The 27,629-nt window shown below is 50.4% G+C and overlaps 1 protein-coding gene across 3 annotated transcripts in view; it reads right to left on the bottom strand.

Moving 5' to 3' along the window:
* Nucleotides 1-27,629, bottom strand: part of TMCO4 (transmembrane and coiled-coil domains 4) — a 94,926-nt gene that overhangs the window by 64,093 nt on the left and 3,204 nt on the right. The window contains exons 2-6 of one of the 3 annotated variants that reach the window (XM_043573925.1): nt 25,677-25,756; nt 21,229-21,336; nt 15,662-15,839; nt 9,366-9,540; nt 8,597-8,624 (exon numbers count right to left, since the gene is read on the bottom strand). In XM_043573925.1, the coding sequence (XP_043429860.1) occupies nt 8,597-8,624; nt 9,366-9,540; nt 15,662-15,831 (373 nt within the window). In that variant the 5' untranslated portion in view covers nt 15,832-15,839; nt 21,229-21,336; nt 25,677-25,756. Of the gene's footprint in view, nt 1-8,596; nt 8,625-9,365; nt 9,541-15,661; nt 15,840-21,228; nt 21,390-25,676; nt 25,757-27,629 lie in introns of all 3 variants that reach the window. The other 2 variants (XM_043573924.1, XM_043573926.1) reach the window with 2 other exon arrangements.

Below are 27,629 nucleotides of genomic sequence, written 5' to 3' on the forward strand. Positions count from 1 at the left end.
TTGCCTACTAGCTTATCGTTTTTGTCTCTCCTTCTAGGAAATAGGCTACAAATTCACTGTACATCCCTAGCACCTAGGGATGCCTAAAACCCTAAAACCTAGCAGATGTGTAATTATCTTTGTAAGAGTGAAGAATGGAGTATTTGTAGGAATGAACGAACAAGCGAACGAATGGATCTCACTTGGGAGAGGTCCAAAATAGGGGAGCATAATTATGCTGGAAGAGATTCGTATCCCCTTCTGGCAGAAACACCCTGCGATTAATAATCATATTCATACTGGAAGCTTCACGTATGCACTGCTCACTCGAAACCACACTTGGTGCTGCCCTCCACATGCACTGATTCCCTGAACTCTCACAGCCACTACAGGAGGCAGCTGCTATGGTATCCCCATTTAATCAAAGAGGAAACAGAGGCACAGAGAGCTTGGTCGCTTGCCCCGGGTCGCCCAGCTGGTGAGTGGTGAAGCGGGCGGTCTGGCTGCAGAGGCTGTGCCCTTGTCCTGGCCCAGAACACAGGAGCCACAGCTGAGACAGCAAAACACGGTCTTGACGCACCTCCCAAGCTGACACATGGCTTTTGGCTTCCGCTCCTCCCTCCTGGCCTCCCCTCGAATCTGTGTCAGGCTTTGATCTTCCCCAGCCTGCCTGGCAGTGGGCAGTGGGACCCCACGACCGCCTGGCTGCTCCTGTCCCAGTCCAGCGCCTGGGCTGGCACTTCTGGAAACCCACCCAAAGGACTAAGGCCAGAGAAGCTGGTCTCCTGAGGTCCCTTCCAGCTCAGAGATCTAAGGGTCAGCCCCAGGATACCTGTCCCCACCTCCACCGTCCCCCCACCCTCTCTGGGAGGAACCTGCAAAAGTCCAAGGTCAGATGGGCTTGGAGCAGCCCCAGGGCAGCCTCTGCACCCCCACCTCTCGGGACCTCAGGAGACGGGAATCTCCAAGTCAGTGAGCATGTGAATGCAGATGTGGTGACGTGCAGTCTTGAGACCCACAATGGGAGGTCACAGGGGAGCTGGTGAAGATTCAGATCCCCAGGCCCCACGTGCAGGTCTGGCATGGGGCTCAGGAATCTGCACCTTTAACAAGCTCCCCAGGCGATCCTGGAGCGGGTGGTCCCCACTATGAGAAACACAGCAGGGGGCGTCCTGGTCTGAGAAGGTCTGGGCACCCTGATGCCCAGAGGCAGGGGTGTGACCAAGATGGCCCCCTGTGCTACCTGGGCGGGAAGGAAAATCGTTGTCCACGGCACCCCTACTAAAGTGCCAGGTATCACCACCCCAGGAGCTTGCACACGTGATTGGCCGCCCTCCCAACGGTCTTAGGAGCTTGGAATGATGATGCTCAGCTTTGTACAAGAGGGAAGCCCAGAAGCAGGGAAACTTTCTAAGTCACTCATCTGAGAGAGTGATGGAGCCTGGATAACGATGCGGGGCTTATCTGATGCCAACGTTTCTGTTCATTCCACTGTGGCTGTTTTTTTTTTTTTTTTAAATGTGTATTCATTTTTGGAGAGAGAGAGCATTAACAGGGGAGGGGCAGAGAGAGAGGGAGACACAGGATCTGAGGCAGGCTCCAGGCGCTGAGCTGTCAGCACTGAGCCCGATGTGGGGCTCAAACTCACGAACCACGAGATCATGACCTGAGCCGAGGTCGGATGCCTCACCAACTGAGCCACCCAGGCGCCCCTCAACTCACCGACTTTTAGAAACTTCGAGAAAATGTATCCCCATTTTTACACTAAGTGAACTTTTTTGCATATAAAGAATCTACGCCTTACTCCAACCCCCTCCCACGCTGCCCACCACTAGGCCCGGGTTTAAGCTTTTCTGTCTGCCTAGCGTCTTCACTTTGCGACGCAGAACACAGATGGAGGGATGCGACCTTTAGGATGGCCCCCCCCCTCACAGGGCAGGAACTGAACTCAGATTGTTCTGGGTATGACGCCTGCCTTTTCCGTCCACGGCTTATTTCAGGGGGACAATTAAGGGCATGAGGGTGGTGACAAGGCTACTTCAAGGTCATGGTCCTTCAGCTCCACCCTCTCGTTCTTCCTGCCACCCGGGGTACCCCGTCTCAATTCTGACCTTGTCAAATCTCCTCAAAGTCAGCTATGAGGAAGAGGATTTTTTAATCAATTTCTACCTACGTGGGAAGCACAGCAGGAGCTAAGAGTAGACTCTAGAACCACGCTGCCGGTGTCTGAACCCTGGCCCCACCGCTTTGCAGCTGTGTGACCTTAGGCAGGTTATTTCCCTCTCTGGGCCACAGTTTCTTCTTTTGTAAAATGGAAATAGTAATAGCATCTGCGCATTAGGGTCACTGTGGCGTTTAATGAATTAGCATAAAGACTTAGCTCAGGGTGTGCACACAGTGGGCCCTCAAGGAGTATCAGCTATGAGGAGAACTACTCTCAGGGCCTCGCACAGGACCAGGCGCACACAGTGGGTGCTCAGTTCTTACCTGCCGGTGTTTGGACCGGTTTTTGATACTGATAACAGGTTGCATGAATCTCAAGTTGCAGACAAAAACACTCAGCAATCAGGTGATGGTGTTTGCAATTTCACCACGCCAAGACACCAACACCTCAGTCTTCTCTGATTCATCAGGGAGGGAGGGTTTGCAACTCAGTAATAAAGACATCACAAAGTAGAATCAAGTCTGTGCGAAGACTGCCTGGACGTCCAGTCCCATAGCCTGGAGTCGATGCTATCTTTGGATTCAGAGTACAGAGGGCAAACCCCACGATTCAGGTGAAGTTTCCTGGCCACCAGCGCAGAGCTCACGGTGACACTCACTTTGCCTTAAATGGAATTTCGAAACTTCCTTTGAAATGTAACCCTGGGCTACTCCTTTAACCTCCTGAGCCTGACTGCCTCCCCGGTCAGTGGGGGTAATACTGCCTTCCTCAGCAGTTGACCTGAGGGTTATATACTGTGTAGCAATTCCCAGTCCACGTGCAGAACCTAGGACAGCAACTAGGATAACTTATAAAGACTACCAGCTGTACATAAACCGGCCCCACCTGAGATGGGCGAATTCTGGGTCCTAGAGCACTGGTTCTCAACCAGGGACATTTTTGCTCCCCAGACGACATTTGGCAACTTTGCAGACATTTTTGGTTGTCACAACCCAGGAAGGGCTACTGGCATCTAGTGAGTGGAGGCCAGGGACGCTGCTCAACGTCCTACAGTGCATGGATGACCCCAGAACAAAGAATGATCCAGTCCCAAATGCCAATAGTGCTGAGCTTGAGGAACCTGGCTGAGAGCTATCAGTTTGGATTCAGTTGAACCTTCACATAGAGAAGACTCATTTTTTTCAGTTGTGTGGGGAAAGAGTGTGGTGGGTTGTTAGTGGATGAAGAGAACATGATTAGCGCACAAACAAGTCCATCCAGCTGCCAAGATGGCACCGTCTGGTGACAAAGATCCCAGTACTGTCGGTAAAGGTCAAACTTCCAGGAAGTTCTGAGAAATGCCGTCTTTCATACTGAATTTCTGGGCTGATTCCATGACTAATCACCCCATCTCACACCCAGAGAGAAACCTAGGGCACAGAAAGCCTCTTCCTATTGTATTAATCTCTGTAGAAGAAGATGGTTTAACTCTCAAGTTCAGACAAACCACCTTGCTAATATCCAAGCTCATTCTCTAAAGGAAGGCCATCCATCCATCCATCCATCCATCCATCCATCCATCCATCCTTCCATTTATCCATTCACTGATTCATCCATTCTCCCTTCTGTCCACCTATCCACTTGTTCTTCCTCCCATCCATCCATCCATCCATCCATCCATCCATCCTTCCATTTATCCATTCATTGATTCATCCATTCACCCTTCTGTCCACCTGTCCACTTGTCCTTTCTTCCATCCATCCATCCATCCATCCATCCATCCATCCATCCATCCATCCTTCTATCTATGCATCCTTCCATCTATCCATCTAATAATTACTATATGCCTACTATGTGCCCATCGGTATGGTAGATGTTGGGATGCAATGGTGAACAAGCCAGACCAGGGCCCTGCCCTCGTGGAGTTTATGGGGGAAGTAAGTACCTAAAAAAATGGGCCAGCAATGACCCTGATCTTCTCCTTCCAAGATCCCTAACTGTGCTCTTAGAACCAAAGACAGTTTTTGTTTGTTTGTTTGTTGTTTTTAAGGAGCATCTGGCTGTTGCCCCTTATTTTTATTTGATATTGCAGTTCAGAGAGGCTAAGTGGCTTGATCAAGGTCACACAACGAGGGCGTCTCAGGGACAGGGTAAGTATCCAGCTTTCCTGATTTCCAGGGCTTTGCCATTTACCTCTAAACCCCACCACATGTGAGCGGCACTCATGGCCAGCCCTGTTCACAGCACTTGGCATGTGTTTCTCACTGAATCCTTACCACCACCTTGTAAAGACTACTCTTATTCTCATTTGACACCTTAGGAAACCGAGGCACAGAGATGTTCAATTACTTGCCAAAGTACAACCTGAATTTTAACACCCAGGCAGGCTGACTCCCGAAATGCCCCCACTTCTTGGTCCCTGGTTCTTCATTAATATGGATAAAGAGTTAGCCATGACAACTACTGGCGAGCCAGTCCCATCTCTGGGCCTCAGTTCCCCATCTATATGATGAGATGGCGGTCTAGATGGTTTCAGGGTCCCACCTCTGACCTCTGTAGACCTTTGGAACCCCAGCACCTGCCCCCACTGGGTCCCAGTGTGTTGCTGAAGCTACTCTTGTTCATGTCTGCAGGCACTTGGTGAGGCCATCAGATAAGCCAAAGGCCCCCCGATGTGATCGGGGACTGGTGTTATTCAGATACGGGGTTCTATGACATTCCGTGGGGACGCCTCTGGATATCCCAACCCTTGGGGGTAAAATCTGCTAAGGTTTTGGTGAGCAGTACTCGTTTTAGAAGGTCGAGCTCTGCCACTCACCAGCTTAGGCCAGTTACTCAGTTACTCTGAGCTGAGGTTTGCTCCTCTGTAAAGTGGGCGGGGTGCCTGCAGTAAAGGTGGCTGTGAGGGTGAAACGCAACAACGTGTGAAAAGGGCCAGGTGCCAAGTGGTGCTTACTGTCAATAGAATCTAAAAGGCAGTGCTGGGCTCAATGCAGCTCAGAGAACGCCCCTGGGACGTACCGGGTGGTGACATAAGACACGCAGTTTTAAACCCACCCCAACTGTTCTGCAAGAACAAGACCTTGTGGCCAAGGTCACCCATAGCAGAAGGGGTAAGTTGTGTCCTAACTGCTCGAGGGTGCTCGGGAGGGTTTGGGGTTTGCAGGTGGGGGGCAGGAAGCGGGGTGGGATGAACACGGCTCTCCACGTAAAGGAGAAACTGAGGCAAACGCAGGAGCACTGGGACAGCTTCTCCTCCCACCCAGTGGTAAGGCAGTGGGACAAAGTGCTGGTCCGGGAGGCCAGAGACCTGGGTCTGACTCCTAGTCTGCCTCTGGCGCTGTGCGTCCCTGGGAAAGCCTCTTCCCCTCTCTGGGCCTTAATCGCTCCACTTGGAAAAGTGAGAGGCTCGTCCAAGATGACCTTGACCATGTGTCTCAGACCTACAAAATGGAAGCAACAGCCTCAACCATGCCCCACCCCCCCACCCGGGGGGAGGGGTGCCGCACAGCCCTCAGCAACAGTAGACACTCAGTGAATGCTCGCCTGGTGGCTTAGTCATTACAGGATTATAACATGAGAGTGTCTGTGCTCTCCAGCCACTTGGGTCTCAGACCTCCGTGCAAACTCAAATCCTTTCCTCTGCGAGCATCCAGGAGAATCAGACATCATTATCCCTCCCTTACTTCTGTTAAAAAAAAACAAAAAAAACAAAAAAAAAAACCCAAAAGCAGTGATATGACTGAGCAACGTTCTCAGACCACTTGTGCCACTTCCTGAGGCAAGCCTCGCCAACAAACAGAGGAGTATTACTTAATGCCACACGTGTCTGAGACCAGGGGCTCAGCAAATCACCCTTGGGGCCCCATTCAGCTCTGAGATATGGAGTGAAAATATTTTGTCTGGATACAGGAGGACCAAAAAATATACTCTGGGTTTTGAGCCTTAGAGTTGCGCTTCTCAGACTATAAAGGAACCCCCTGGGATCCTGTCAATGCACAGATTCTGGTTCAGTAGGCCTGGGTGGTGCCCGAGGGTGGCCTTCCACCTAAGTTCCCGGATGCCGACGCTGCTGGTCCACGGACCACACTGTGAAGAGCAGGGACTTAAGGCTCTTCCTTTTTAAAAAAAAATACGAAAGAAAAATGTATTCGTCTCCTAATAAGAAGCCCCAAGGTAGGGTGACCTCTGTGCTCTGCCATCCCCACGGACCTCGCGCTGAACAAAGCTTTAGTTGCAAGCGTGTGTGAGAAACCAGCTTCTGTGGCCTGTCGCGTCGGGCTTGTGGAGGCTCCCTACTCTCTTAGGGTCCCTGACCGCCACTGTGCCTGAAAGCGTCACTTAAGACACACACCAGGATTCCCCAGCTGGATCCGAACACGCAGGCAACCGGCATCGGGCAACCAGAATTCCAGAGACGAGACGTCGCTCCTGGTCGCGCTCCTGCATTCCCTCTGTCTGGTCCGTCAGCCATTCTGCTGTCTCTCCATCAGAATGACTCCTGGGGCAGCCCTTCACCCCAGAATCTCGGCTGCCCTCGCGGAGGCCACGTTTCCTCACGCCTGGCCGGTGGGGACGCCTCCTAAAGTCTGCCCAGGGGAGATGCACCCTGCTGTCTTCCCCAGCTCGGCCGCCAGGGTGGCTCAAAGCCCTGCCCGCTGGGCTCCTGCCCCCAGTGACCTTCTCCCGTGTGCTCTTTCCTCCCGTGTTCCTGCACATGCTGTTCTTGTGATTCCATTCTTCCTCCTCCTCCCACCCTCCGCTCCCCACGAGCCAGGGCTCCAACGGGAAGCTGGTGCCACTTTCCCTAGGTACCTTTTTAATGTAATTTTCTGTAATTTTTCCAGCAAAATTTTGCCCCATGTGACGGTCTGGAGGTTGCTGGGATTTCACCGGTCATTCTCTGTTCCTCCTCCCTGCTTGCCGTCAGAATAAACATCGGAGGTCTTTGTGCCAAAACCCCTCGCCAGCTCAGGGAACAGGAGCAGCCGCACACACAGTAACAGGGGAGCCCGGGCAGAGAGGAGGTGGTGGGGAGAATCTGATGCGGAGCTACGGGGGCAGGGGGCTGCTCACGAGGCAGCCCAGGCGTTTGATGGAGAGCACCCTGGGGTGCTGCAGGGGGTTGAATGGTGACCCCAAAAGATACATCCACGCCCTGACACCTGGGGACGTGACCTTATTTGGAAAAAGGATCTTTGCAGATATAATTACGTTAAAGATCTCCAGATGAGGACAACCTGTACAACGTCCTTACAGGAGGCGAGGAGAGGAGAGCAAAGGGAGGAGGAAGCCACGGGACAATGAAGGCAGAAACCAGAGAGATATGGCCACAGGCGGAGGAACACCGGGAGCTAGCAGAATCTGAAAGAGGCAAGAAGGAGTCTCCCCAACAGCCTTCAGAGGGAACAAGACCCTGCCTGACACCTTGCTTTCAGAATTCGGGCCTCCAGAGCTGTGCGAGAATACATTTCTGCAGCTTCAAGCTGCCCAGTTTACGGTAATTTGTCATGACAGCCCCAGGAAAGAAAGCAGGTAGAATCCCACACTGCCACTTGCTGTGCAGCTTTGGGTAAATCACTTAACCTCTCTGAGCCGACTTCCTCATCCACAAAACGGGGCAGTAAGATCTATCTCATTAATTCATTCAACAGATAGCTACTGAGCATGTACTATGTTCCAGGTGCTATGTTAGGTACTAGAAACACGTGGTGAAGGAAACCAGATGTGGTTCTGCCTGCCTGGCACTTATGGTCCGGAGGAGAAGTCTGCAAAGAATCACGTAACCATTCAACTGCAGCTGTGGCCGCGTGGTGCTGGGAGGAGCATCCCAGACGGGGGGTGGGGGTGAGGGGGTGGGGGCAGAGGCTTCACAGGGAACAGATGCCTGAGTGGAGGGTTGAGGGCAAGGTAGGAGTAACTGGATAAGAGGAGCAGGGAAGGGCATGTGCAAAGTCCACGGTGCAGGAGGCACAGGCGCTTGGGGAGGCCGCTGTGGAGAGGGGGGACAGGTGTGCTGAGAGATGAGGCGGGGTAGGCTGGGGGCCACGCTCCCGAGGGCAGAGGGAGCCGCGCGTGGTCCCACGTGCATCTGGAAAGATCACTGAGTTGCAGCGTGAGAACAAAGTGCTGACTGGAATGGAGGCAGGAAGACCAGTGAGGATGCCAGGAAGGGGCAATGGTGGCTGGGGCTGGGATGGCAGGTGGAGACAGCGAAGGAACCAGACCCAAGAGCTACTTAGGAGGTAAAACTATGGGGCCTTGAGAAATAACTATTGAGCACCCACAATGTCTGGCACAAACGAAGTGCTTACTGGCTCCCCCATTACACAAGGGTCCCTCTCCTTCCCTGCACCAAAAGATCATGGTGGGGGCGGGGGGTAGGTCCACAGGTCGCAACACCTGTCACTGGCTTTCCTGGCCAAGGGTGGAGATGAGCACCCCAAATATACAGAACTTAGAAAATCAACTCACCATCCTGGAGGGAGAAGCTCAGAAGGTCCTGGGGGAAAAGGGGACAGGAATTAGCAACACGTTCGATATGTAACTAGCCTGCTTGTTTGAACAGCACTCACTGACTTTTACCAAGTGGGGGAACGAGACCGACAAAATATCTCTGCCCAATGTTCTAGTGGTGAGCCAGCCACACAGGTAGGAAAATAAAGAAAGAAATGGGTAAGAATTTCAAGGAGGGAAACCCACTGATTCGACAACAGCCCGCGTCATAAGCTGCCTGCTGTAACTGCGCCCTGAGCAGGTTGAGTGACATACCCAAGGGCACAGAGCAGAGCTCCTGCTTCCAAAAAGAGGCACCACAGCTTAGCACGCAGGAGCCCGGACTCTGGGGTCAGACTGCCAAGGTTCAAGTCCCGGCTGAGCCACCTGTCAAGCCGCATGACCCTGAACAAGTTACTTAACCTCTCGGTGCCTCAGTTTTCCCATTTATAAAATGGGGATGATCACGCAATCTAACTCATAAAGTGGCTTGGAGAATTAAATGGGCTAATATTTGTAAGGTGCTAGCACATAATAAGCACTGTTTAAGTATTAAATTAAAGCCATGGTAAATATTCAGTAACGGTAACTTACTATTAGCTCTGATCATCATCCTGTGATATTACGACGAACTGTTTTAGCTTTCAATGACCCCACCCCACTAGAAGCGATTTCTAGGCTGACTCTGAAAGGAAATCATTTGTTCTTTCCCCCGCAGCCAGCTGCACCCCCTGGGTGGTGGGTGTACCTGAATGATCACCAATGGGTCGTCCTTCAAGATGGGGTCCTTCAATAAAATGGCGGCAAACATGTCTGCTCCTTCGCCTCCCAGGCCGTTGGCAAAAGCAGTCATGGTTGGCAAGACGGCTCCAGGCAACTCCAGCCACTTCACCAGGCCCGCCACAAACTCTGTGCAGAAGGAGCTGTAAGACAGACATGGCTTAGTTCCCAGGCCTCCCAGAACACGTCTCATGAGGCCACTGGGAAGTTCGGGTGAGATGCGTTCATGGGTGTGAACAGCCAGCTTGTACAAAAACCATGGTGACCGTGACCCACGGAAGGAGACAGAGAGCCAGAAACTTAATTTCAGGTGATGTGGATCTTAGCTTCTTCTCCCACCAGCACTTTCACCAAAGCAGCTGATGAGCCACAGGAAGGAGGGTAATGAGCAGTTACTGACCGGTGCCCTGCGCCCGGCCTGTGCCGGGGGATTGAGGAATCAGAGGAACAAGGCACCCCCGCCTCAGGGGAGAAGCTCACAGACACGTACGTGACTCACATACCCTCGTGCCCTTCCACAGGCCAGGCCAGAGGCAGGAATGGAGCCCCATGTGTCCAGAGAGGCAGTGCCCAGACCCACCTGCAGAGGTGAGGGGCAGCTGCTAGAAGCTGCTAGAAAAGGCATCCTACAGGTGATTTGATTTGCTGCTGTCGGAAATCATTGAGGACGTGCTTTCAGGAAAGAAGTCGGCCACTGCAGGAGCAGGTAAGCACACAGGAAGGGTCTTTCCCCCCACGGTGCCCATGGCCGTCGTTTGCTTTAGTCCCACAGGAGTCCCTGGGCAGGTGATGGGCCCCTGGAGGACTCCAGGAGGAAAGGGACCCCTGAGCTGTGGGAAGCACACAGCGTTTGGGAGACTGGGACAGAGTCCACATCAGGCTTTGCTTCAAAGCCACCAACGTTCCTCGCAGTGACCGTGGTGAACTAGGTGGGGGGATAGGGGGCCCCCGGAGCAGGGGGTCAATTAGGAGGTGAGTCCACCAGTCCAGAAAAAAAAGGCTGAGGCCTAGAGGCCAAGTCTCTCTGCAAACCCACGTCCCAGCCTGCCTCGACCACACTACCCTGGGGCTCCTCATGCTGGCTTCTGCACCCTGGGTTCTGATGGGGCCAGGGTGGAATCAGGTCTCCCCCAAACAAACTGAGCTCCCTGGTGGTGTGGGCAACCTCGGGGGGGGCCCCCATGGATCCCAGGCAGCCCACCCACCCCCTCCCTAGAGCCGCCAGTGCCCAAGCCCAGTGGAGAGGTCGCTGCGGGCCAGCTACAACCCTGGCCTGACAGTGTTATGGTTCAGTCTCCAGGAAGCAAGACTGGCCGCCAGGCCCAGCTGCACTGCAGCCTCAACAGAAGCCTCAGCCAACCCTGCAGGGAGATAGGAGACCCTTCAAGGCTGCCCCCAGTGGGGCCTTTCCACGCCCGCCCCATCAGGCCATCACTGGAAGAGGGCTGCCCAGGAAGGGGGCAGAAGCGTGGGCAAGACGGCTCTCCTCAGCCAAGGCAGCCCCGGCCGTGCGGGCAGCCCTGTCTCAGCAGTGGCGGGAGGCCATTCCCGAAGGGACATCTGGGTAATGTGGCACCGTGCCAAGTAAACTGACCTCCTCTTGCCCCAGTTTCCCTATCTGCAAATGGGCTTAAGAGACCAACTTCAAATGTGTTTAATGTTTATTTACTTTGTGTGTGTGTGTGTGAGAGAGAGAGAGAGAGAGAGAAAGAGAGAGTGTGGGGGAGGGGCAGAGAGAGAGGGAGACCCAGAATCCAAAGCAGGCTCCAGGCTCTGAGCTGTCAGCATGGAGCCTGACGTGGGACTTGAACTCATGGTCTGAGAGATCATGACTTGAGCCGAAGTCGGACGCTCAACTGACTGAGCCATCCAGGTGCCCTGAGACCAACTTCATTAAGTTGTTTGAGGACTCAATGAGATGATACATACGAAGCATCCAGAGCAGGGCCTGGCATGTAGGAGATCCTCAAGTCATGTCAGCTGGCCTCACTGCTTTGGTTATAACGTGGCCAAGGGAGGCAGCGGAGAATAGGTTTCAGAGTCAGGCTCTGAAGTCCGGTGCCCGGGGAGTCCTGGCTCCCTCAGCGGCTGGGTTCATGTCCTTACTTCACTTCTCTTAGCTTCATTTTCCTCGGCTATAAAATGCGGATGTGCCTCAGAGACTGGATAGAATGATTAAGTGACATCGTAATAGGGCCTGGCACCTGATAACCCTTCAATAAATGCTAGCTATTGCTACTACAATTACAATTTACCCCACTGCAATCTACTGGGATAACCCCGGGGGTGGTTACATGGGTGTGTATGGAGGCAGGAAACGACGTAGCGAACTAAACATTCCTTCGGAGTAAACTAAGCAGGGCCTGGCCCTGTGTCCAACAAGAAAGTCTTGGATGTAGACAAGCATCTCCTAAAAAGAGTGGAGGCGTAGAGAGCACAGCCTCTGGTTCAAATCTCAGCTCTGTCACTGGCTGTGTCATCTTGGACCAGTTACTCAACCTCCGTGTGCCTCAGTTTCTTGGTCTATAGAATGGTGGCGATAATGACGAAACCCATTTCACAGGGTGGCCGACCGGATTAAGTAAGTTAACATTTGGCCTTGTGCTCAGAACAAGAGCTGGCCCGTATAAAGCGCTATGCGTGTGTTTCTTTAAAGGAACAAATGAATAAATATGGTCGTAAAGCGGCAGCACCGCCATTGATTAAACAACAAACAGCGTTTAGATCAGCGGGGTTTTGGTAATTGCTTCTAATGTGGTTGCTGGTTTATCGAAATGTGTGATATCAGCAGCAACCGTGATCACAAAAGACAATCACAGAGCAACTATCTGTCAGTCCCTGCGCTAGGTAAGCGCCTTCTACACACCGACTCATTTACTTCTCGCCAGACCCCTACCAGGGACGGACGTGTTATTTTTACTCCAGTCCAGAGATTAGGAAACCTAGACCCAGAGAGGTGACATGACAGCTCTAGGGTTCAAACCCCCATCTCCATGACACCAGGGGCCGTGTTTAACCACCGCAGAGACTGCCCCTCTCCAGGGATTATATTCCCCGGCACTCACCAAGCTCTGGGCACTGGCTGGGCAGGTGCATCAAACGTCCCCTTGCATCCTGCGCCACCCCCTCCCCCCTTCCCCATGGATGGAGCACGTGGGCTGCAGAGGTTCAATGCCATATCGAGACAAAGCCTCAACAGGAATCCAGCGTTTCTCACGATGAGTCCAAAGCTCCAGCACCAGGGGCCGGCAAACTACCCACGTGGGCCAAAGCTGGCCCTGCTCTTGTAAATGAAGTTTTATTGGAACACAGCCACACTTATCCTTTACATGTTGTTCCTGGCTCCTACCAGGCTATGGCAGCAAAATTGAGTGACGGCCACAGCAGCTACGTGGCTCGCAAGCCTAAAATACCTGGCCCTTTACAGAAAACGTTTGTGGTCCCCTACTCTACCCCATTAATTTCTCCACGCTTAATAAACAGAGTTAATTTTAGGGAATATTATCTGTGATGTTTATGGCTCAGATAATAAATACATTAAAAAGGCTTACTTTTATGTCTCACGTGACAAAAAAATCCAGAGTGTTTTTCTAAAGATTACTGAAACTGGGGCACCTCGGGTGGCTCAGTTGGTTGGGCACCTGACTTTTGATCTCGGCTCAAGTCATGATCTCATGATTCCTGAGCTCAAGCCCCGAGCGGGGCTCTGTGCTGATGGCTCAGAGCCTGCCTGAGATTCTGTCTCTCCTTCTGTCTGCCCCTCACCTGCTTGGGTGCTCTCTCTCTCTCTCTCACTCAAAATAAATAAATAAACTTAAAAGGAAAAAGATTACTGAAATCAACAAGTATATCTGGGTTGTGAAATGACTGAAGTCATTTTTAAAATGTGTTTTAGGGGCGCCTGGGCGGCTCAGTCGGTTAAGCGGCCGACTTCGGCTCAGGTCATGATCTCGCGGTCCGTGAGTTCGAGCCCCGCGTCGGGCTCTGTGCTGACAGCTCAGAGCCTGGAGCGTGTTTCAGTCTGTGTCTCCCTCTCTCTCTGACCCTCCCCCGTTCATGCTCTGTCTCTCCCAGTCTCAAAAATAAATAAAATGTTAAAAAAAAAATTAAAAAAAATAAAATAAAATGTGTTTTAGGCCTAAGAAAACAGAGATCTCGTGGAATGAACTGACAACTGGATCGTAAACTTTCAGAAAGGCAATACCCCAGGGCAAGTGCTTCTGGCCAGGCAAGAGCATGTGTGCTTAAAGTGGTACCTGGATGTGTGTGTGTTTGGGGGGCTGGGGGCACATAGGATGATAACTCACTTCTCCATGTGCCATCCTAGGTGGGGCCCAGCACAGGCCTGGCACACAGTGCAGGCTCATGAACATTTGTGGGCTTTGTAAAAATTTTAAAACAAATGTCTTTTTAATTAAAAATTTTTTTAATTAAAAAAAAATTTTAAACATTATTTTATTTTTTATTAAAAATTTTTTTAATGTTTATTCATTTTTGAGAGAGAGAGAGAGACAGAGCATGAGCAGGGGAGGGGCAGAGAGAGAAGGAGACAGAATCGGAAGCAGGCTCCAGGCTCTGAGCTGTCAGCACAGAGCCCGATGTGGGGCTTGAGCCCACGAACCATGAGATCATGACCTGAGCCGGAGTCAGATGCTCAGTCGACGGAACCACCTACGTGCCCCTAACTTTTTCTTTTAAGTGTTTATTTATTTTTGAGAGAGAAAGAGACAGAGCACGAGCAGGAGAGGGGCGGAGAGAGGAGACACAGAGTCCGAAACAGGCTCTAGGCTCTGAGCTGTCAGCACAGAGCCCGATACGGGGCTCGAACTCACGAACTGAGAGATCCTGATCTAAGCCAAAGTTGGATGCTTAACTGACTGAGCCACCCGGGCGCCCCATGAACATCTGCTGATGTGAACAAAGTACACAAAGTTCTCCCCACTGTGTACTGGCTTGTCAGCTACACCAAGCTGTACGGGAGGCTCTGGGGACTTACAGGTGAACCAGGCAGCCCCCGCCCTCCAAGAGCCCAAACTGGAGGGGTGGTGGGTATGGGAAGAGCGTGGTGGTCGCAGGGCTGGGTCGCTGAACATGTGGCTGGAGAAACACCCTGGTCTAGTGTGTGGGGAGGGTCCCAGAGGTGCCCCCCAAGTAGAGGGCTGTGCTCAAGTATTCAGCGGGACAGATGAAGATAAAAAACAAACAAAACAAATAAAAACCCAGCTAAGACCTAAAGCATGGGGAAGTTTACTCACGGGGGACCTTTGGGGAGGAAGTCCTGAAAATACTACAGATGCAAAAAATCTCCTGTCATTTCCTGCCCTCATCTGTCGCTTCCCCTCTCGGTGATGGTATTTCTGTCCGTCTAGCCCCACCCTCCACCTCGAACTTTGGGGCCATAGACAGCTCCTCCCCCTGCCCCATCCACAGCATCCAACCTGTCCCTGAGTCAACTCCATTCTCCCCAAGGAGAATGTGCGCCCCCCCCCCCCACGCCTACCCCCTGGTCACAGCCCTGGGGAGACACAGAATCCAAAGCAGGCTCCAGGCCCTGGACCACTCCGCCTGCCTCCCTACGCCCCCTCGTCTCGCCTCTAAACTCTCTTCCCCAAGAACCCTCAAAGGCTTGGAGGCTTTTCACAGCTCTGCTATTCTGACTCCAAATGTGTGATTGAAACACATCTGTCCTAGATACCAGCAACAACAGATACTAATGTTGTCATTAAACCCATCAATCTTTTGTTCCTATGACACCTGGTTTGAACTCATCCGGGCACTTACCCCATCTGTCTAGTATAATGGTAGTCAGTTATTGGGTGCCTTCCCCCATCCCAGACCATAAGCTCCTAGAGGATAGGAGCCAGGCCTTGCTTGTTTTCTCCACAGGGCCTAGCACGACACCCAGCACAGAGTAGGTGCTCAACGAAGGCACGCTGCATGCATGAATAAGTATCTTTTCTCCATTAGGCTGTGTCCCGTTTATGGGCAGGGACAGCATCGGCCTTGTCTATCTTATTTGTGTATTCCTTCCATGTACTCCAAATCTTGCCTGGCACAAAGTAGGTGCCCAGAAAATGCCTGGTGAAGGTATGAATGAGTGAGTACTGAAGGAAGGCTATCTAATCCTCTAGACTGTGAGCTCCTTCAAGGCAAGGGCAATGACTTTCTCCTCTTTGCCAGTAATACCCGGCAGGTGGCTTGGCTGTCAGTAACTGCCTCCCCAAGGAAGCATGACATTTCTTCTGTAAGGACAAAGGCACTCACCTTTGCTCAGGTTCTGGAAATAGCTGGGACAGGGAGATGCCACAGAGGGCGGCATAGGCAAAGCGGTTGGCCTCAGCCAGCTCCCGGCCCACGGGCAGATGAGGCTCCCCCTCCACGGCTGGCTCGGCCACCGGAGGCAGCCCCTCACTTGAACTGTTGCACGTGGCCATTTCCAGCCCTGCAGGGAAAAAAAAAAAAATCTCAGTGAAAAACGCAAACGGGGGTGAGGGGTTAGGCCAAAGTTACTTAAATGGACACAATAACTACCAATCATGAAAGAAGAGACTGATAAATAGGCCTTCATCATCTTCGAGAGAGTGAAAACACACACCACGGACTGGGGGAAGATATTTTCAGTATGTGTATCAACAAAGGATTTGTATCCATAGTATATAAACGATTCTTATAAGTCATGGTGAAATAGAAATGAGGCAAATTTAAAAACTGGCAAAAGACTTGAACAGGCACTTCATAAAAAGATATCCAATGGCCCAATAAGCATACGAAGAGGTGTTCAACACCATTAGTCATCAGAGAAATAAAATTAAAACTCCAAGATACTGCTACTTACTCATCAGAATGGCCAAAATTAAAAGCCTGACAATCCTAAGTGTTGGTGAGGATAAGGGACACACGGAACTCGGACACACGGCTGACGAGAGTATTCATGGTACAACCTTCTGGAAACTGGTTTGACTTTATCATTAAAGCTAAACGTGTTTTATACGCAATTCTATACCCCAGCAATTCTACTCCTGAGAAATGAGGGCTTTTGTCCACCACGGGGCATGTACATGAATGCTCATAGAAGCTTCATTCATAATAGTTGCAAGCTGGAAGCAAGCCACATGTTTGTCCACGGCGGAATGGGTAACTTTGCCATATTTGTAGCGTGGAATATTACAAAACAATGAAAAAGAATGAAGCCTGGCTAACCACAACAATAGGAGTGAGCCTCACAGACACAATGATAAACAGATACACTTATCTGCGGAACTGAGTTCATTCCATACCTTCCCAGTCTAAGGTAAAAGAAGACAGAAGAGAGGTTACCCAATGGCAAGCCATAAGTATTGGCTCAGAAGGGGCACAGTGAGGCTTCTGGGTGATGGAAATCTTCTCTATCCCCCAGTGCCGATTACATGTGTATAAATACGTTTAAAAACTTATCAAGCTGTATGCTTAAGATTTGTGCACTCTGTGTATGTTATGCTTTAATGAAAGGAAGGAAAGAAGGGAGGGGAGGAGGTCTCCTTTCTCCCCTCCTTTTATTCTTTCCTTCCTTCCCAGGGGCAGAAGGGGAAGCAGAGAAGGCAGGGGAGGGAACAAACCAAGCCAAGCCAGGCATTCAAGGGGCAGGAGGGGTCCTGGGAGTGGATACCAGGAAGGGAACCCGCCTCGACCACAGGGCACCGTGGATATGAATGCAGGCTCAGAACCAGACAAACCTGGGCACGAATCCAAGCACCTCCATCTGACAGATACGGAGCCCTGGGCAGCTCAACCTCTCTGCACTCACATTTCTTCACCTGCCGATGGGACTATAACATTATCTGCCTGGAGGAACTGGGTTAGCAGTAAATGACATAGCCATGTAGGTTAGTATTTGTAAAGCACTTAGCACAAAGCCTGCCAAAGAGCCCATGCCACATAAATGTCTGTTAAGAAAATAAATGCATTAAAAAAGTCAACAAAGAAATCACTGAAATGCTCAGCACGGTGCCTGGCACACAGCAAGGTGTATAGATAACGGCAAGAGCTAACATTACGTGCCTGCTGCTGGGGGCCAGGCCCTGGGGCTGCAACGTTAACACGTTCAGTCTTGGCTAACTCTATAAGCCCAGGCATCACCATAATGTCCAGGCTCAGAGGAGAAGTAAATGAGTCCGGGTCACCCAGCCAGTAAATTGCAGACTGGAGCCCAAAGCCAGAGCTCTTGGCCACTACCTCTGTTTAAATACTCATCACAACTGCCAAGAGATATCAAGTCTAATACCCACACTCAGCACTGCCTTTGGCCCATAAATGCATTCTTCTCCAGCTGAGCAATAAAAATGTTTATCCTCAGGGGTGCCTGAGTGGCTTAGTCGGTTAAGTGTCTGACTTCGGCTCAGGTCATGATCTCGCGGTTCGTAAGTTCAAGACCCACCTCGGGCTCTGCTCTCTCTCTCCCTCTTTCTCTGCCCCTTCCCCATTTGTGTGCGCACGCTCTTTCTCAAAATAAATAAGTAAACTTAAAAAACAATTTTATCCTCAAAATATTACTTCTACAGAGGAGTTATTAAAAGTCCGTGCAATATTAAATATTAAAGTCTGTGAAACTAAATATTTCGTTAGTTTTTCAAAGTAACCCTGAAGCAACAAGTCAACTTGTGTAGAAACATAACAGTTTGCAAAGCATTTTACAATGCACTTAAATCTCACAACTACTACGTACAGTTAAGAAGGACATGAGCTATTTTGGGATGAGCACTGGGTGTTGTATGGAAACCAATTTGTCAATAAATTTCATATATAAAAAAAAAAAAAAAAAAAAAAAAGAAGGACATGAGCTATTAGGATTCCCTCCTGTAGCTGAGAAACAGGCTCAGAGAGGCCAAGGGCTTTTCCCAAAATTACACAGTAACTAAGTAATGAAAGTCACACCAGACTTCCGGCTCCAAACCCTGGGTTCTTTCCTCTACGTATGCACAGGGATCCTTCTTCCCTTGTTTCAGATGAAGGAACCGAGGCCCAGAGAGGTTAAGACCGTGGCCAGTGTCACCCAGCAAGACTGGCCTCCAATGGTTGCTCCAGAAACCCAAGTTTGAGGTTCGCAGCAGATCTCCCTGGCTCACAGGATCAGCCCAGACCGTGGTGGTGGACAAAAGGGACAACAAGTCACAAACGAAGGGGCAGGGGCAGCGCCCAGCCATGATGTGGCAGGCTTAGTGATTTAATCCACTCCATTCAGAGGCCGTGGTAATTGTGCCTCTCACCCAGAAGAGCCCAAGATGGTATTTTATCGGGCTGGTACTTGGGGGGCCCCATGTTAGTTCTCAGTTCAAGAATAAATAGCCTTCCAGTCAGAGAAGCACGAGCTGGCCTGTCTCTATCCACAGGGGAGAGGGGATGAGCTTGGGGCACAAAAAAGCTCAGATCAGGTCAAACTGCCTCATTCATTCAACAAGATACACTCTTGATGTCCTATAATCCCTTCTCTACACAGCAGCTGGAGTGGCCCTTTTGTCATATATACCAATCATGTCACTCGCCTGCTTTAAAGCCTCCAAAGGCGTCCCCTCACACCAGGACGCACACTCATCCCCTTAGGATGGCCCTTGCCTGGCCCTGGACTCATCTCACGCCCCCCAACCCTGCCTGCTCACTACACTACAGCCACACTGGCTGGCCCTCGATGTGCTTGCAAATATGCAAGCTGGTCCCCCCCTCCAGGCCTTTACACCTGCCGTTCCCCTGCCTGGGACACTCTTCCTCTGACCTTCACATCATTCTGCCTCAGCCTGAATGTCACCTCCTCTGAGAGGCCCTCCCTGACCTCTCAGGCTCAAGTACTCCTGCCTTTCTACCCTAGCACCCTGTTCTAGTTTTATACTTACTCCCATCTTAAATAATATACATGCAAATTATTTATTTACCCATGTATACCAATAGAACATAAGCTTGAGGGAGGCCCCTGGTTGTTTTGTTTTTTGTTTCTTTTTTTTTTTTCCAACGTTTATTTATTTTTGGGGCAGAGAGAGACAGAGCATGAACGGGGGAGGGGCAGAGAGAGAGGGAGACACAGAATCAGAAACAGGCTCCAGGCTCCGAGCCATCAGCCCAGAGCCCGACGCGGGGCTCGAACTCACGGACCGCGAGATCGTGACCTGGCTGAAGTCGGACGCTTAACCGACTGCGCCACCCAGGCGCCCCTGTTTTTTTGTTTCTTTTTTACTGCCATGCTTCTAGCTCTCTGAACAGGCTGTGGAATATTGCAGGCATTCGATAAATATGTGCTGGGTGAATGAAGAAGGGAACGGGATGTGTGACACCCTGGTCTGGGCCTTGGGACAGATCAGGTGACAAACTGACAAATTCCCTGCTTGCGTTCTGGTGGGACACAGGCAGCAATCCAGCAATATATAATAATAATCTAAGTAACTTGCCCAAGATCACGTGGCTGGTAAGTGGCAGAACCAGAGTCACAGTCAGGTCTGACGGTCGGATCCATGAAGGGATCATCGGGGAAGAAGCATTCGGATGAGGGGGATGTGAAGTGATGTGGCAGGAGGGGGTGGCGACGGTGTGCAGTTGAAAGGGACCGCTCTAGCGGAGGCCTGCAGGAAGCAAGGGCGACAGCCGGGCGGGTGGATAGGAGAGGGTATTCCGTAGAGGAAGCTGTGCGGTGGTAGAGACAGACGAGTAAAAAGATGATGACAAACCAGCAGGATAAACTGGTTATAAGGGCAACACGGGTGGAGGGATACAAACAGGGGCCTGCCACCCAGAACCGGCTTCCGAGAGAAGGTAGCGGTCAGACAGGGGTGAGGTCGACAGCAAGAGCACGTTCTGGGCACAGGGGACAGCACATGTCAAGGCCCAGAGGTACAAGAGAGAAGATGCTTTTAAATTTTTTTTTCTTTTAATGTTTATTTATTTTTTGAGAGAGAGAGAGACAGAGTGTGAGTGGGGGAGCAGCAGAGAGAGAGGGAGACACAGAGACAGAAGCAGGCTCCAGGCTCTGAGCTGTCTGCACAGAGCCCGATGAGGGGCTTGAACTCATGAACCGCGAGATCATGACCTGAGCTGAAGTCGGATGCTTACTGACTGAGCCACCCAGGCGCCCCCAGGGGGAAGATGCTTTTGAAGAACCAAAAAGATGCTCGGTCAGACTTCATTGTGAAGGCAGTGGCCGTGGGGGCGGGGAGCTGAGTTAGGGTACGGGTGGATGTCTTGGTACTAATATTTTGCCTGTGAGATTGTAATTATTTTAAGATAAAGAACTTTTTAAAAAGCAGCAGGATGTCTCTATAGCATGGCAAAAACCTTAAGTTCCAAGTAAATTAAAAGCAAATGTTCACCTTACCCCAAATTAACTAGTTCATTCTTTTATTTATTTATTTTTGAGAGAGAGAGAGAGAGAGAGAGAGAGAGAGAATGGCAGAGACAGAGGGAGAGAGAGAGAATCCCAAGCAGACTCCGCAATGTCAGTGCAGAGCCTGATACAGGGCTCGAACCCATGAACCGTGAGATCATGACCTGAGCGGAAATCAAGAGTCGGATGCTTAACCGAATGAGCCACCCAGGCACCCAAAACTAGTTCATTTAATAAATATACGTCTGATCTTGGCCAAAAGGTCAAGAAGCAATTAATTTAATAAATACATATCGGCACCTATTACGTGGAAGGCGTCATCCTACACGCTACGGGAACAGCGGAGACTAAGACAGACAGACAACAGCCCTCCATCATGGAGGCATATTCCAGGGAAGGAGACAGACAGTAAGTAAGCTCATATTTACAATAAGACAATTTTAAATAATGGTGAGGGTTTGAGTCAAAAGAAACCTTAAATAACACGTACCCAGATTTCAGAAAACAGTTGCTGGCTTCCCCTGGCCTCTCCTCTCTCCAAGTCTGGAAACAGGCTGCTCAGCTTCCTGAAGGTTCTTGGAGAAATATGCAAATTGCCCTGGGGGGGAGCAAACCAGAAAAACCAGCCTGTGGGTCCATAGGGTGTGGGATCTGGAGGAGGAGGAGAGAGAAAGAGGCATCGGTTAGCTAATGCTTTGTCCTCTGGGCCTTCGCCCCAGTAGGTTCCCCTACCTGGGATACTTTTCTCTGCTGGACGGCAGGCAGCGGCCATCACTGAGCACAGCTCTGGCATTTCCCCTGGGCGCGTGCATTTGGTGTCTCATTTAATATCCCTGTTCTGACTTCTCCTAACTTGAGATGTGGTCGCAGCGCCCAGCTCCACGATTAGCCTGGAAATAGCTGGCAGGCACCAGATCTCCTTCATAGCTGTACCTTGTGCCCTGAGCACATACCGGCCACGGAGGGAGTGCTCAGAAAATGTCTGTTGCAGGAATGAATGAATGAATGAACTAGCTTTTAGGCTTAAGCAAGAGCCGTATTTTCCTGCTAATTCTCTCCCCAAAGGTGCTCCTGTTCTTATACTTTGCTGGAGCATCAGATGAGCAGGGGAGATGGGACAGGGGGCCAAGCAAGCATCTGGAATTACCCAGGGTTCCCCACAACCTCAGATAATCCGCGCTTCCTCCTACTGGCCATTTTCCATGCCAAAGAACCAGAGTATGATTTTCTGCCTCTTTAATCCTTAAAAAAATTTTAAGTTTATTTATTTATTTATTTTGGGGGAGAGAGAGCGAGAGAGTGAGCGGGGCAGAGGCAGAGAGAGAGGGGAGAGAGAATCTCAAGCAGGCTCTGCACTGTCAGCACAGAGCCCAAGGTGGGGCTCAAACTCACGAACCATGAGATCATGCCCTGAGCTGAAATCAAGAGTTGGACGCTTAACCGACTGAGCCACTCAGGCGCCCCGCCTCTTTAATCCTTTTTAAGGAATTATCAGGGATAACGTCCTTCTCCTGGAGATGCCCTTCCTATGGGGCATGGCAAAGTGCCTTCACCACGCCTACAAACTACTCAAGCTGTGAGTCCAACCATGTTAAAAAATGCAGAGGAGACAAAGTGGCTGGAGAAACAGTCTCCCAAATTCTCCATGAAAGGTGAGATAGCTGAGGCTTTTCTGCCATACATACGTGTTGCTTTTGCATTCTGAAGAAATGCAGATCTAGTATATGTATCTGCCCAGAGAGTGGAGACTGTTAGGACTCCTATCAGGATGGCAACGGTGGCTGTCTCTAATCGAAGCAGGGGGCTCTTGGATTCTGGATCATCTTAATTGTTTTTCTTTATTAATTATGTTTTGTGAATTTTCAGTAATGTGTTGATCTTATGATCCAAAAAAAGGACATGATTTTATTTATTTTTATTTTCTATTTTTTTAATGTTTATTTATTTCTGAGAGAGACAGAGACAGAATGCGAGCGGGTTAGGGGCAGAGAGAGAGGGAGACCCAGAATCCGAAGCAGGCTCCAGGCTCCGAGCTGTCAGCACAGAGCCCAACGCGGGGCTCGAGCTCACAAACCACGAGATCATGACCCGAGCCGAAGTCGGACACTCAACCGACTGAGCCACCCAGGCACCCCAGGACGTGATTTTAACTTATAACATGGGTTGCTGACACAGGTTCATTCATACTGGCTGGGGAGAGCTGATTCAACAGGACACTGGCAGCCTGAGATGGGCCACAGTGGGAGTATTTCTACTACAGAAATTGGCAGATGCTACAAATGATGGATTTTATTTTCCAAAGAGGTGGTTAACAGTATATCACTGGATATACAAAATGATTCCAGGTATGTTTTTTGTTTTTTAAAAATTTTCGAAGAGACAGAGAGAGAGAGAGAGAGAGCACGAGCAAGGGAGGGGCAGAGAGAGAGGGAGACCCAGAATCCGAAGCAGGCTCCAGGCTCCGAGCTGTCAGCACAGAGCCTGCCTGATGCAGGGCTTGAACCCATGAATCATGAGATCACGACTCGAGCCAAACTTGGCTGCTTAACCGACTGAGCCACCCCCCGCGACCTTCCAGGTATGTTTTTTAAAACAGTTTCACAGAACAAAAAGATCACTAGGAGGGGCGCCTGGGTGGCTCAGTCAGTTAAGCGTCCAGCTCTTGTTTTCTGTTCTTGCCTTTCATGAGATTGAGCCCCACGACAGGCTCCTTGCTGTCAGGTCACTATCTCTTGGTGGCAGGGTTGTGGGACTAGAACTTATTGGGTTCTGCTCTATTTTTCTGTATTTTTGACATTTTCTGTCCTGAGCATATTGATGCTTTCATAAGGAAAACAATTTTTGTATTTTTAAGTTTATTTATTTATTCTGAGAGAGAGTGTGTATGCAAGTTGGGGAGGGGCAGAGAGAGAGGGAGAGAGAAAATTCCAAGCAGATTTCGCACTGAGCCCGACGTGGGGCTCGATCTCACGACCGTGAGATCTTAACCTGAGCTGAAATCAAGAGTTAGATCCTTAACCAGCAGAGCCACTCAGGAGCCCTGAAAAGAAAAGCAAATTTTTTTTTTTAACATTTATTACATTTATTCATTTTTTTGAGAGCCAGAGAGAGTGTGAGTGGAGAAGAGGCAGAGAGAGAGAGAGAGACAAAATCCAAAGCAGGCTCCAGGCTCTGAGCTGTCAAGACAGAGCCTGATGCAGGGCTTGAACTCACACGCAGTGAGATCATGACCTGAGCCGAGGTCAGAGGCTTCACCAACTGAGCCACCCAGGCGCCCCCCGAAAAATTTTTTAATTAAAAACAACGTTGCTCTTGCCCCAGAAAAGGAGTGCTTTATCTCAGAAAGCCCTGGTCTCATGTGGCCCACCAAGCCCACGGGGCTGAGGTCCCAGTTAAGTCCCATTCCGTTGATCAATAAACAGGTCTTGTAATCAACAAGATGGACAGGGGATAGTGTGACCCACCTACCCAGTTTGTTGTGATGGAGGAGCCCCTGGTCCCAACCCTACGGACTGTCCACTTGCATGGGTTGGGCCCCTCAACTATGCCAGCTGAGGGAGTGTGGTGGCAGCTCCCCAGCTCACTGAGGGAGTGTGGTGGGGCTGGGAGATGTACCCTTGAACTGTATACACTGGTCCTCACAGGGGACTCTCCCCCTTGGTCTGATTTAGCATCAGGCTCCGGTCCAAGTTGAGCTGAGATGCCCAAGTATGTCTGAGAAGCTAAACCGATTTCGAGAGGGAGAGCTGGATTCCTGCAGTGAGAAAAAGACCTTGCTGGTCGGGGCCAGTGGTGACTCCATGCCCTGGGGCCACCTAGGGTGCACACAGCTGGTCCAGCAGCACCCACGGCCTTGGAGGTCACCGATGGACAGAGTAGCTTCTAGTCCAGGTACTGTGGAGATACCAAGAACTCTGAGAAAGGCCTGCACTTGACCTGCACTTGACCAACTGGCAGGGAAAGAACATATACATAGTGAGAATGAATGGGGTGAACACTCAGCCATGGCTAGCCTGCACAGCCCAGGCCCAGGACAGACAGGCTTGCCAGAGCGGGCCTTGTCATGATGGTCTGTGATTATGAGTTTTATCTAGCCAGCTACATTACCTACCACCAAAAACAAAAACAAAAACAAAAACAGAAACTGGTTGAGCTATTTTTGTCAGTAGTGAGGGCAGAGAGCCACTCCACATCTGTCCTCGGCTCTGCATGCACCCACAGTAGGCACTCAACCGATAATCGTTAACTAACGCCATAAACAACACAGCGGGATTTCTCCTTGGGGGGGAAGAAAACTTCCAAAGTCAGCACCGAGGAGAAAACCAGTATGATCAATATTATCCTTGGATGTCCTTTAAATCACCCTTAAAACTCCATGACCTGAGCCTTTCTTTAGAAGATCACATGCAAGGATGAATTTCTTGTGTTTTTCTTACAAGCCAGCCCATTATGTACTTTTTTCCCCCCTTGGAGCAGCCAGTGAACGCCAAGGTCAAATTTGATGTGAATGTATGTGTGTGGAGAGGGCGGGGAAAGTGTTCTCTTTCTCTCTCTTTCCTTCTTTTTCTGGTTAACTGGTTACAGTTGAGTTTTTATGAATGAGACTGAAGTACAATAAAATAAGCATCACTAGTGGGATAACTACAATATCACGGGAGGGCTGGGGAATGAACTGTGTTGAAGCCAAGGAGGAAGAAAAGCATGTGACCGAAGAAATTCTTCACAACAAATAGAGCCACGGCACCGTTCTTAGGCCAGAAACTCTAAAGATGGTAGTTCTGAGCTCATGCCCACACACACCCATACCCCCCCACACACTCTTGGGATCATCCTAGAAGGGAGGATTCTAGACAGTTCCAGTTCATTCCCCATCTCCCAATCCCCTCCAGCATTTTAGGAGAGAAACCCATTCATTCTATACCTCTATCTGGAACTTACATGGGAAGCCAGTGGCAAATGTAGCATCTCAGGAGGTCTCCATGGCAACAGAAGAACCCAGAGGGTTTCAGACAATTCCACTACAGACCGGAAGAAAAAAGAGACGTTGGCCCAGAGGGAAAGTTCCTATCCCATCTCACCTCAGCAGCCTGGAGGATAGTAGGTGGTGGAGTAGGGTGACAGCGTGCCCCTGGGGTAGATACTCAGGTTGTATGACATCTCGTCCACGTTGTGGTCGCCCCATTCCTCCCCGACTAGCACCCTGGTGCAAGCCGAGATCATCTCAGGTGGATCCCAGCGGGAGTCTCCCCACCGGTTTCCTGCTCCATCTGCTCTCCCCCCCGGCTGTCCACCACGCAGTGGCCAGTGAGCTCCGTCTCCCCCTGAAGTCAGCTCATGTCTCTTCTCTGCTCCAAACCTCTACTAATCCCCTTTCCACACTCGACAGTTCTTCCAGTGGTGCCTGGTCCATATGCAACCCGGCCCCTGGCCTCTCTGCCCTCCGCCCCCTCTCCCGTCACTAGCTCTGCTCCGGCCACACCATCCTCCTTGCCGCTCCTGGAGCCCACCAGGCACGCTCTCATCTCAAGGCCTTTGCACTTGCCTGTTCCCTCTGCCCGGAATGCTGTTCCTGCAGACAAACGCATGGCCAGCTCTCTCGCCTCCCTCCTGTCTCTGTTCAAATCTCACGGTTCGGTGAGACCACCCTGTCCCTGCCTTCCATCCCAATCCTCTTTACCTGGCGCCTGCACTTGGTCCACAGCACGAATCACCGTCTGACCTAATAGATCATTTTCTGGTTTACACTTATGGCTCAGTGTCTATCTCTTCCTGCCCTTACGTAAGCACGGTAGGCACTTACGAACATTTGTCGAACGAATGGTGGTCTCTGCTTGGGAGTAACTAGAATATAACGTGAGGCACATTTGCCGAGGAAGGAGGTGGGGGTGGGGAGGCAAAGCTTGTAATGATCCACACGATCCGCTGGTTCTCAAACGGCCCCACAGGGCCCCAGGGACTTCTCCTGGTCCGGTGGGCGAGGGGAGATACGGTGGGGACCTTCAGTGCCCCACCTTCAAATTATAACAGTAAAATAATCCACGATACCACCTTTGGGTATTTTCCACTCAAAAGAAATGAAAGCAGGGTGTCAGAGACATCTGCACACCCACGTTCATAGCAGCTAAATAAAAGGTGCATGTAACCCAAGAGTCCGCCAATGGATGAATGGATGAACAACAATAAGAAAGGAATTGACCCCGTGGAATATTACTCGGCCTTCAAAAAGGAAGGAAATCCTGGCATATTACAACATGGATGAACCTTGAGGCCATTATGCTAAGTGAAATAAGCCAGTCACAGAAAGACAAATACTGCATGATTTCACTAATGTGAGGTACCTAGAGTAGTCCAAATTATAGAGACAGAAAGCAGAATGGTGGCCAGGGACTGGGGGAAGGGGAACTAGACAGGTGTTTAATGGATCCGGAGTTTCAGATTTGCAAGTGGAAAAGTTCTGGAGATAGGTTGCACGACTATGTACATATACTTAACACTATTGACCTGCACGCTTAAAAATGGTTAAGATGGTAAATTTTATGTTATTTTATCACAATTAAATTTTATTTTTTTTTATTTTTTTATTTTTTTTTAACGTTTATTTATTTTTGAGACAGAGAGAAACAGAGCATGAATGGGAGAGGGTCAGAGAGAGAGGAAGACACAGAATCCGAAACAGGCTCCAGGCTCTGAGCAGTCAGCACAGAGCCCGATGCGGGGCTCGAACTCACAGACCGCGAGATCATGACCTGAGCCGAAGTCGGACGCTTAACCGACTGAGCCACCCAGGCGCCCCCACAATTAAATTTTAAATTTTTTTTTTTCAACGTTTATCTATTTTTGGGACAGAGAGAGACCGAGCATGAACGGGGGAGGGGCAGAGAGAGAGGGAGA

Source organism: Prionailurus bengalensis, chromosome C1 (genome assembly GCF_016509475.1).
Source record: "Prionailurus bengalensis isolate Pbe53 chromosome C1, Fcat_Pben_1.1_paternal_pri, whole genome shotgun sequence".
Classification (NCBI taxonomy): Eukaryota; Metazoa; Chordata; class Mammalia; order Carnivora; family Felidae; genus Prionailurus; species Prionailurus bengalensis.